The sequence below is a fragment of the Aquarana catesbeiana genome, linkage group LG04 (assembly GCF_042186555.1).
Source record: "Aquarana catesbeiana isolate 2022-GZ linkage group LG04, ASM4218655v1, whole genome shotgun sequence".
NCBI classification, from domain to species: Eukaryota; Metazoa; Chordata; class Amphibia; order Anura; family Ranidae; genus Aquarana; species Aquarana catesbeiana.
This window is the reverse complement of record NC_133327.1, coordinates 228,402,469-228,414,725: the sequence shown is the minus strand read 5'-3', so window position 1 is coordinate 228,414,725 and position 12,257 is coordinate 228,402,469. Positions and strand designations below refer to the sequence as shown.

The 12,257-nt window shown below is 41.5% G+C and overlaps 1 protein-coding gene across 2 annotated transcripts in view; it reads right to left on the bottom strand.

Annotated features, from left to right (window-relative positions):
- NAALADL2 (N-acetylated alpha-linked acidic dipeptidase like 2) overlaps nt 1-12,257 on the bottom strand; it is a 2,111,880-nt gene that overhangs the window by 1,571,983 nt on the left and 527,640 nt on the right. For both annotated transcript variants that reach the window (XM_073626241.1, XM_073626242.1), the window contains exon 2: nt 2,913-3,426. In XM_073626241.1, coding sequence (XP_073482342.1) covers nt 2,913-3,426 — 514 coding nt within the window. The remainder of the gene's footprint in view (nt 1-2,912; nt 3,427-12,257) is intronic.

Genomic DNA, 12,257 nt, shown 5'->3' with positions numbered 1-12,257 from the left:
AACTCTCCCTGGGGGTTACCTTTTGGGCGTGCTCCGGAGTCCATCATTCGGTGTCCATAGCCGCCGAATGTATGACTCGGCCCCACCCCTGCGTCATTTGATTTGATTGACAGCAGTGGGAGCCAATGGCTGCGCTGCTATCAATCTATCCAATCAAGAGCCGAGAACCCCAGGCAGAGGAAGAGAGTGCCCCCGCCGGATGAAGTTCCAGGCCTCAGGTAAGTAAAACGGGGGGGCTGGGGGCTGGTCACTGCCAGGTGTTTTTTTCATAGGATGCATTAAGGTGAAAAAAACACAAGGGTTTACAACCCCTTTAAGTGGACAAAACCCAATATGCCCTTTTTCTCAATCCCTTAGCTGTCCAACTATATCTAAAAACACCCATACACAATTCTTTCTTTTTCTGTTCAATCAGTGGGTTGGATTAAAAAAGAAATTAACCAATGTCCCTTTCCACACATTTAATGTGGATGAGGGAATCATTTCCACTGAGCTATTCTTTTCTGCTGGCAGAATACAATCATCAGTGTTTCTGGCTATAACCAGCAGCACTGATCAATTGGGGAAAACCCAACAGGCTGGTTGTACACAAGGCAGTCAATAGACTGCTTTAGTGCTTTATCAAATAGATCCAATAGCAGGAACATAATCATCAGCTCTGGTGACTGTAGGCAGCCAATTCACAGATATGGCCAATGGAGTGACTCCAGAAAGCCAATCTCCCTGGGTCCTCACCTGCACCACATGGTCATATGTATGTAAAACAAAGGCTCCACATAGTATAGTTTAAAAGCATCTCCATTTATTTAAAAGTATTGCACTTACATTTCAAATGGTAATAATCAGAGTGTGTAACAGTTCAGTTTACAACATCAAAGATGGCCAAACAATGATCACGCATTCCCTGTAGTGTGTGTGTGTGGCTCCACCCTATGCGTATCATCAGAGGTGACCTCATCAGATTACATTCATTTGATTATATTTATTTGGGCACTATCACAACTGCTTTTTAGAGCATTTTTGAATTTAATTCACTAATTTAATATTTATGTCATATATTTTATTTATTGTAATTTTTCAAATTTTCTTAAAGTCTTTGTTAACCTAAAAAAAAATAGAGATCCTGTTCCCTTAAAGCAGATAAAACAGCACAGTGCTTGTACTGTCTACTCTGCCCCTCTCTAAATGGTAAAAAACCTGGCTGATCCTACCACTTCCTGTGTTCCCCTATGTGAGCTGACCACGATAATCGGGGTTGCTGAGCCCTGACCACCGTGGTCAGTGTAGTTCCTCTGTCATCCAGCTCTCTTCTCTGCTCTCCTCTGTCCCCCACCTCCCTGCCTGTCAGCTCCGTGTTCTGTGTCTCTGTCTCTGCCCCCCTCCCCCGCCGCTATTTAAAGAAATACAATTTTACAAATGGTCCCTGCCAGCCCCTCTATTATAGTTAGGCTTACCACACTGTATAAGTCTTTTATTAAAATGAGGCATGTAAATACCTTTTTAGAGCGACCTTCAGGCCGGTCACGTGGCTCTCAGCTGGTCTCTAGGGCTACTGTGGGAGGGGCTGAGCAGCCATATGACCACCCCGGCTGACAGCAGAGAGAGATCTAAGCCCCTCCAGCATTAGCCATGTATTGTGGGTGTAAAGCATCCGTGAATCACGTAACTGGCCTGAAGATAGCTCTAGAAAGGTATTTACATGCATTGTTTTGATAAAAGACTTATACAGTGTGGTATGCCTAAGTATAATAGAGGGGCTTGCAGTGATTTATACTTTTGGGTTCACAAATACTTTAATATAGCGCTGCACTTTTTTTCATTTAGTCTTTCATTAGCAAGATTTGGTAAGTCATTCACAGGCCTATTTCAGTGGCATTTTACATGGACACAGTATATAAATTAGCCACAAACATATACCATTCGGATCCACTAATTTCTAAATATGCTGTATGGTTATTTTATCACCTTCCCGCCGAGCATACGCAGATGTGCGTACTCGGCTTTCCGGGGTTATACCGGGATGATGCCCTCAGCTGCAGGCATCATCCCAGTACCATTGTTTACAGCGGGCGATCGGCTATCCGAGTATAACAACCGATGCGGCTAAAAGCCGCTCGGCTGTTATACCGGAGGAGCGGGAGGGGACGTCCCCCCCTCCCGCCACCCCCGCCACTCTTACCGGGCCTCCCGTGCCATCAGGAGGCCCGGTGACCAATCGGCTGCCTCCGGCGGCTGGGGGCAGGCTGGAACAATGCTGTGGGTGGCTTCGTTTCAGCCCTCTAATTGTAAATGCGGAAGCGACGTCATGACATCACTTCCCGTTTACTCGGCTGCCAATGGCGCCAGTTTTAAAAAAACGTTTTCGGCGATCTGAATACTTTGAAGTGCAAAGATGGGATCGGGGGTCTTTTAGACCCCCGAACCCTCCATAAAGAGTACCTGTCACCATCTATTACTGTCACAAGGAATGTTTACATTCCTTGTGACAGCAATAAAAGTCATCAAAATTTTTTTTTTTTTAAACACAATTTATAAAAATAAAAATAATTAAAAAAATAAGAAAAATAAACATTTTAAATCGGGGTTCTAAGTAATTTTCTAGCAAAAAATATAGATTTTAACTTGTAAACACCAAATTTCAAAAATAGGCTTAGTCATGAAAGGGTTATAAAATGTTTACTTTAAAAAGCAAGTCTCGGAAGTCTTTGACAGATTTAATTAAGGCAATACCCCTGAGTATCCTTGCTGCTAATATTGCTAATCTGTGATTTCTTCCCACAGCCTGGAAGTACTATTCAGAAGGAACAAGGTACTCTAAATTTTTATATATCATCACAAAAATAATGCTTGTCTATTACTTCTACTTCTATACACTAAACAACTGAATTATTTTAAAATGAAAGTGTACGTACCTGTAATGATTTTCGATGTTTTCTTTAGTAATATCATTTAATATCTCGTTTATATCCTGGATTTCATTTAAAGTTGTAAGTTCATTAAAAAATAAACAGTTACTTGAGGAAGGGCTATTTTTTGAAAAATATCCTACTAAAATTCCAAAAACAAATGTAAACAAAAGTGTGAAAAATACTTTTATAACTGTAAAAAAGAGCTTTGAGGTCTTTGGTTTTGAATGTGCATAATGGGAAAAATATTCTGGTTCTTCTTCTAAGCGCTGAAAACGGCCCTTGGGTGAAGTGGACAGTTGACTGGAGGTAGGTATATGTGGCTGATTTATTGCACTGTTTACATTATGATTAGCATAGTTGTCAGGTGGAAAGTGCTCAGATCCAAGTTCCTCCAGTTCTGTTTCCATGTCCCATTCTAGATCCAATGTAGATGATGGAATATCATCACTCTCCATATAATTCTGCTCTGACCCAGTCTTCGCTTCAATTCCAAATTTCTGATATGACAAATCCTTTCCTATAAAATATGACAGAAGAATGTCTACAATAATATAATATATTCTTGTTTCTGTTGTATTTTTGGTATATAATTTGTATATTTCACATTGTTTTACTTTCACAGTCATATGTAAAATGCAAATTTATAGATGCAACTTCTAGCAACTAGCCTCAGATAGGATTTGTCACTATACTTAAAGATGAACTCTGGGCACAAAATTGTTCACAATAGCCACAAGGGATATATATACACTTTGGGTTCACCAAATTCCTTGGCAAACCCAGATTTTACCTGGTAAAAGTAGCAGTGATGTCATAATTGTGCTGTACATAGTTTGTGCAGATATCAGAGCTGTGAGAGGGGCCCAGCAGGCCTCACCCACTGGAGGATGCCTACATTAAACTACTAGATGCAGCAGAAACAAGTCAAGCCACCCTGTACAAGGAGAGAGAACAACTGTTCTTTATTAGAGTAAACCTAAAAGCAAATAAATCATTAATCCAGCGCTTATGGAAAATCAAACACCAAAGAGCGCTGCTTTTGCTTTATTGATTATAACAGCTTGTGATCATTTGAAAGCATATGAGATTTTGATGGTCTTTATTACAGGAAGCTCCTGCACAGAGGAAATGTTACGCTGGTTTACTGCACTGGTTTACTGCACAGACCTGGAGGAAATATTTAAAGCCAACCAACATTCAAGTAAGATTACACACTACTCTTGTATTTAGACAATATTTGCTTAATCTGGAGTTAAGCTTCAGGCACCATTCACACTAGCATGACTCCAAAACTGCAACAATTTCCAGTGTGACTCTCATCTGATTTTGCACTTGTTGGATCAAAGTTGTACCAAAAATTGCATCAAAGTAGTGCAGGCAATTTGAACGGGTGCCATTGAAAAGAATGGTTAGATAGTAACTGTATCAGCACAGAGTGGTACTGTGGATACTATATGGGTAAACAATGCCACGTCCCATTTAATTTTAGAAGAATTTGGAGAAAAAAGGCTTGGACTTTTTAGGCATGGCCAGACAGTAATAGTAGAATTATATACTTTTATTATACATATAGAAAATTATATACTAAAATCCACATTAATAAATCAAATACGAATACTAATTAAAAGAATGCAACTGTATATAACAGATGATAAACTGACCAAGTGCCTTGTGCTTCTTCAGGAGCATCAAAATGACTACGCATTGTTAGTCATTTTGATGCTCCCAAAGAAGTGCAAGGAGCGTATCATGTAGAGCAAAGACCAAGTCTACATTGCTGTACTGCAATATAACCATACTCTTGGATCCACTGCCACTATGGAATGATATTCTCATCTTCCAGATTCCATGTAGTTGTTAATTGGTTATATACAGTTGCATTTTTCTAATTAGTATTTGTATTTTATTTATTAGCCACTTCAGCCCCGGAAGGATTTACCCTCTTCCTGACCAAGCCTTTTTTGTGATACAACACTGCATCACTTTAACTGATAATTGCGCGGTCATGTGACGTTGTAACCAAGCAAAATTGATGTCCTTTTTTTTCTCACAAATAGAGCTTTCTTTTGGTGGTATTTGATCACCTCTGCGGTTTTTATTTTTTGCGCTATAAACAGAAAAAAAAGACAGACAATTTTGAAATTTTTTTAACTTTTACTTTTTGCTATAACAAATATCCCCAAAAAATAAATGAAAAAACAAATTTCTTCCACAGTTTAGGCCAATATGTATTCTTCTACATATCTTTGGTAAAAAAATCACAATAAGCGTAAATTGATTGGTTCGTGCAAAAGTTATTGCTTCTACAAAATAGAGGATAGATTTATGGCATTTTTATTAATACTTTTTTTATTAGTAATGGTGGCGATCTGTGATTTCTATTATGACTGACATTGCCATGGACTGATCGGACACTTTTGACACTATTTTGGGACCATTGGCATTTATCCCCTTCCCGCCGACCGTACGCACATCTGCGTACTCAGCTTTCAGGGGTTATACCGGGATGATGCCCGCAGCTGTAGGCATCATCCTGGTACCGTTGTTTAGAGCGGGCGATCGGCTATCCAAGTATAACAACCGATGTGGCTAAAAGCCGCTCGGCTGTTACACCGGAGGAGCGGGAGGGGACATCCCCCCTCCCGCCACCTCCCGCCGCTCTTACCGGGCCTCCCGTGCGATCGGGAAGCCCGGTGTCCAATTGGCCACCTTCGGTGGCTGGGGGCAGGCTGGAACGAAGCTGTGGGTGGCTTCATTCAGCCTTCTGAATGTAAACGCGGAAGCGACGCCATGACGTCACTTCCCGTTTACTCGGCTGCCAATGGCGCCGAATTTTAAAAAATACACAGTATTCAGAATCGCTGTTTTTGGTGATCTGAATACTGTGAAGTGCAAAGGAGGGATCGGGGGTCTTTTAGACCCCCGATCCCTCCATAAAGAGTACCTGTCACCACCTATTACTGTCACAAGGGATGTTTACATTCCTTGTGACAGCAATAAAATTTAAAAAAAAAATGTTTTTTTAAACGCAATTTACAAGTATAAAAAAAAATAAATAAATAAATAAAAAAAAAAATTAAAGCGCCCCAATCCCCGCGAGCTCGCGCAGCGAAGAAAACGCATACGGAAGTAGCGCCCGCATATGTAAATGGTGTTCAAATCACACATGTGAGATATCACCGCGATCGTCAGAGCGAGAGCAATAATTCTAGCCCCAGACTTCCTCTGTAACTCTAACCTGGTAACTGTAAAAAAAATTTAAAGCATCGCCTATGGAAATTCATAGGTACCGTGGTTTGTCGCCATTCCACGAGTGCGTGCAATTATAAAGGGTGGCATGTTTGGTATCTATTTACTCGGCGTAACATCATCTTTCACATTATACAAAAAAATTGGAGTAACTTTACTGTTTGGATTTTTTAAAATTCATGAAAGTGTCCCTTTTCCAAAAATTTGCGTTTAAAACACACCGCTACACAAATACCGTGTGATATAAAATATTGCAACAATCTCCATTTTATTCTCTACATTCTCTGCTAAAAATATATATATAATGTTTGGGAACTTTTTCTAGCAAAAAATACGGATTTTAACTTGTAAACACCACATTTAAAAAATAGGCTTAGTCATGAAAGGGTTAAACAGCGATCAGTGCTATAAAAATGCACTGATTACTGTGTAAATGTCACTGGCAGGGAAGGGGTTAAACACCAGGGGCGATCAAGGGGTTAACTCAGTTCCCTCAGCATGTTTTAACTGTAGGGGGATGGGCTCACTAGAACATGACAGAGATCACTGCTCCCGATCACTGGGAGCAGTAGATCCCTGTCATGTTGCTAGGCAGATCAGGGAAATGCCTTGTTTACATCAGCCCATTCTGCCTCTCCGTGCCACAATCGCAGGCAACTGGCAGACATCGACGCAGCGACGTACAGGTACATAGTTTTGCGGGACCCTTGCCACTTTGCCGACATATATCAGCGTGAGCCGGTCCGCAAGTGGTTAATGTGGATTTTAATATATATATTTTCTATATGTTTAATAAAAGTATATTTTTCTAAAATTACTGTCTGGCCATGCCAAAAAAGTTCAAGCCTTTTTTCTCCAAATTCTTCTAAAATTGAAAAGAATGGATTGCAACTTCTCATACAACTTTGATGTCCAAACTCACTTGACAAGTGTGAATAGAGTCTTAATGAATTATTGGTGTCAAGAAGTCTGTTAAAGTATAAGCATATATGTTAAGTAGGCCAATCACTAAAAATCATATGTATATCTAGGGCACAAAACACCAAGTTAAATCTGTACTCCAGGCAACCACTTATGCCCTGTACACACGATCGGACATTGATCGGACATTCCAACAACAAAACCCACAGATTTTTTCCGACGAATGTTGGCTCAAACTTGTCTTGCATACGCACGGTCGCACAAAGTTGTTTTACGCGGTGACGTAAAACACGTACGTCGGGACTATAAACGGGGCAGTAGCCAATAGCTTTCGTCTCTTAATTTATTGTGAGCATGCGTGGCACATTGTGCGTCGGATTTGTGTACACACGATCGGAATTTAACCGATCAGATTTTGTTGTCGGAAAATTTTACAGCCTGCTCTCAAACTTTGTGTGTCGGTAATTCCGACGGAAAAAGTCCGATAGAGCCCACGCACGATCGGAAATTCCAACAATGCAATCCTATCGCACTTTTTCCATCGGAAAATCCGACCGTGTGTACAGGGCATAAGTGGTTGCCTGGAGTACAGATTTAACACACAGATGCAATACATATTATTATTTGTTTTTTAGTCAGTTTTAGTCAATTCAGTTTTGAGACTTACACAGCTCTACCACACAGCATATCCATTTTCCAGTAGGGCAAAATACCTGCTTTTATTCTGCTGCAGTTTTAATAACAAATACAGATCTTGGTAATTGTGTAAATTGCTGCTCTAAAATGTGATAACGTACAAGGTGACTCAATTAAAATGAGATATAACATACAAAATATAAAACAAACATGGGCATCTGTAAGTGAAAAAAAGTCCAGATTAGGTCTTAAAAAACACTGCAGTGAAAGATGAAAATGGCCACCCGACCTGAACCAGCTAGCACCAGGCCTTAGGATCAAGTTCAGCAATGCATCTCTGTTTCAAACAGTATTCCCTGTATTCTAAGATTCTAAAAGCCATCCAAGCTTTGTTTTGAAAAATGAAAAAGGCCACCCGGCCGGAGACCAGATAGCACATAGCCTCACTATCAAGTCCAAGATGGCCAATGGACCAAAACTAACTTGGCATAATTATCAATATAAAGATGGCTGGTGGATCAACCACCATGCCTCTGCTCCAGTCTTCCATTACCCAGCCAAAACCGAGCCTCAATTGTAATAAAAAAATTGGCCTCAAATGAAAATAAATATGGAAATGTTATATAATACCGAAAAAGGCCTTAAACTGCCCAACAAAAATCCTGCGCACCCCTGCTGCGCCTGAGGCGATCAGATTAGTTGCAGAACTGATCAATCTTCAGGTCCAGGCCAATGATTTCTGGCCTGGACCTGCTGAATGCCTCCTCTGCCCGTGTAAAGTAAACACAGGCAGATGAAGTGATGTCACCTCTTGTCCTGGAATTCTTTTCGGTTCCAGAGCGCTGAGAGAGGACATCTAAAAGTGAGTTGTACAAACACTACACTGACACAGTATATGTAGGCACACATTCCACCCCCGACCCCCCCCCTCGATCGCCCCCCCCCCCGTTAACCCCTTCACTCCCTGTCACCAATTGCAGTTTTCAGATTTTTCACTGATCACTGCATTGGTGTCACTTGTGACACTAATCAGCGTTAGGGTAGCTAGTAGTAGGCTCAGGTAGCTTTAGGGTACCCCATTAACCCCCTAATAAAGGTTTAACCTTTTGATCCCCCCAGTTAACCCTTTCACCCCCTGTCACCAGTGTCACTAGTAGATCTATTTTCTGATCACTGTATTAGTGTCATGGGTGATGCTAGTTAGCCAGTTAGTTGGTTAGTTTCACTGTCAGTTTTTTTATAGCATCAGGGTACCCCCATATATTACCTAATGAAGGTTTTAAGTCCCTAATTGCCTCCTAGTTAACCCTTTCACCCCCAGTCACTAGTGATCACTGTATTAGTGTCACGGGTAATGCTGGTTAGTTAGTTCATTTTTTATAGCATCAGGGTAACTGCTGTATATTACCTAATAATGGTTTAACCCCACTGATCACCCAGCGGGTGACATCAGTTAGGTTTTAGTGTCAGTCAGGGTCAATGTCAGTCCCAAGCAGTGTCAGATTAGTGTCAGTAGCGCTAACACCCACGCACGCACCGTACACCTCATACACCATACAGTGTCTGAATGGATCAATATCTTTGATCTGATCAAATCTATACTAGCGTCCTCGGAAATGTAAGGTTCTCAAAAATGCACCTTTAGCGGGATCAGCCCAGATACCTGCTAGCACCTGCGTTTAGCCCCTCCACCCAGCACAGCTCACCCAAGTGCCATATCAATCGATCACTGTCACTTATAAAACACAGCACACATAACTGCAGCATTTGCAGAGTCAGGCCTGATCCCTGCAAACGCTAACAGTTTTTTTTTGGCAGCGATTGAAGCAGTCGCTGACAACCAGTTGCTCTTTTTTCCTGTGAGTCGCACTAGTTGTACCTGTAAATTTAGAGGCCAAATCTCCAGAGGTACACTAGTGAAGAGGCCTACACGTTTCTGAGCATGACAGATGAAAATGATGAGGAAGTCACCCATCTGTCAGATTCAGGCTCAGAATATGAACCAGTAGACAGCAGCGGCACCCTGACAGATAGCTCTGATGACGGAATAATGGTACCTGCTAAGGTCAGGCATTTCTAACCCTGTTCTTCTGTTGTTGAGGTACAAGAACTGCAGGGCTCTCGTATGGAGCAGAGAGCCAGTACTAGTGGCGCTCATCCTTCTGGTGAACTGGCAAGCCCAGCAGCCTAGTACACCCTGGTTGTACATCCAGCACTGCAGTATCAGGTGGTGATGTGGCGAGTCCCATAAGTGCAGTTCAAGCTGGTACGGTAGCTAGCATAAGTAGTGTCCTGCAGCTACCAAGAAGACAAATACAGGCCTGTGATCCCATAGTCCCCTTCCTGCTGCATATGCCAATCCTAATTGGGAGCCCACCACTTATGCAGCACCTGTACTTCCCCTATTCACTGGCCAACCCAGAATTCAGGTGGAAACAGCTGATTTTACGTCACTTGATGTTTATTTGCTGTTTTTCATGGAAGATCTCTATAGATCTATTGTTGACCAAAGCAATATGTATGCTGGTCAATTCATCACCGCTAATCCCCAGTTGACCCTTGCCAGAGATTGGAACCATATTACAGTTTCCGAATTTAAGACCTTTCTGGGCCTATCCCTCCTCATGGGCATAACTAAAAAAAGTGAGTTGCAGTCATATTGGTCCACTGACCCAGTTCACCATATGCCCGTGTTCTCTGCTTCCATGACCAGGGCTAGATATGAGCAGATCTTGCAGTTCATGCATTTTAATGACAATCAACTCTGTCGTCTTCGGGCTGACCTTGAATTTGATCTGCGTTGTCTGCGTTGATGAGTCCCTGATTAAATTTTGTGGCCACTTGTCTTTCAAACAGTATCTTCTCAGCAAGCATGCCAGATATGGGGTTAAGTTGTATAAACTCTGTGACAGGGCAACAGGCTATACAGTTGTGTGAAAAAGTATTTGCCCCTTCCTGACTTTTTTTTTTTTTGGCTATTTCTCACACTTAAATGATTCAGATCACCAAACTAATTTTAATATTATGGAAAGATAACCAGAGTAAATTCAAGATGCAGTTTTTAAATTATTATTTCATTTATTAAGGGAAAAAGGCTGTTCAAACCTGCCTGGCCCTATGTGAAAAAGTAAATGCCCCCCCCCCATGCTGAATCATGAATGAACTGTGATTAACCACAATTTTTTGGAAAGATGAGTTAAATTCCACTTGCCACATCCAGGCCTGATTACTGTCAGACCTGTTGAATCAAGAAATCGCATAAATAGAAGCTGTCTGACAAAGTGAAGCACGCTAACAGATCACAAAAAGCCACACTAAATTGCCACAATCTAAAAAAATTAAAGAACAGATTAGAAACAAAAAACATCTTGATTAACCCCAAGACTTTTAGACAAATATTCTGTGGACTGATGAGACAAAAATGTAACTTTCTGGAAGGTGTGCGCCCCGTTACATCTGGCATAAAACTGATACAGCATTTCATAACAAGAACATCATACCAACAGTCAGACATGATGGTGGTAGCGTGATGGTCTGGGGCTGCTTTGCAGCTTCAGGACCTGGATGACTTACCATAATTGACGGAACCATGAATTTAATGGCCGGCCATCAGTTCGTGATCTCAAGCTCAAGTGCACTTGGGTAATGCAGCAGGACAATGATCCGAAACACAAGAGCAACTACACCTTCAAATGGTTCAAAACAAAGCAAAATGTAGGTTTTGGAGTGGAGTAGTGAAAGCCCAGACTTAAATCCAATTGAGATGCATTCATGCTGGAAAACCCTTCAATGTGGCTGAATTAAAACAATTCTGCAAAGAATAGTGGGCCAAAATTGCTTCATAGCAATGTGAAAGACTCATTGCCAGTTATCGTAAACGCTTGATTGCAGTTGTTGCTGCCAAGGGTGGCACAACCAGTTATTAGTTTTAGGGGGCAATTACTTTTTCACATAAAGCCAGGCAGGTTTGGACAGCTTTTTTGCCCTAATAAATGAAACAATCATTTAAAAACTGCATTTGTATCTGCTCAGGTTATCTTTGTGTAATAATAAAATTTGTTTGATGATCTGAGTCATTCAAGTGTGACAAATATGCAAAAAAAATAAATAAAAATCAGAAAGGGGCAAATAAATTTTCACACAACTGTACATAAAGTTTTATGGTTTAATAGGGAAAAGATAGTCACAGGGAGCCTGAGAACTGCCCAGACTACATAGTGTCAGGTCACCTGAGGCCAGGTGACATATGCACCCCATTGAGGTCAGGAGTTCACTGCTGAGGTAGTGGACCCTACGGCTGACTACTACGGATGGAGCTCTGGGTGGTTTAGGAAAGCAGGTACTCTGGAGCACCAACACGGATCACACTGGGAGCTAGAGCATGAGTTTTCCCAGGGTGCTAAATCTAAGAGACAGCGGGTGTTCGCCAGGGCCCCTGATGGTGGGGATGGACTTCGCTGCAGTCTGGCTCCAGGTTGTGGCCCCCAGGGTCTTCCAGATCATGCTCATGGTAGACTACTGGAGGATAGAAAGGAAGCAGCA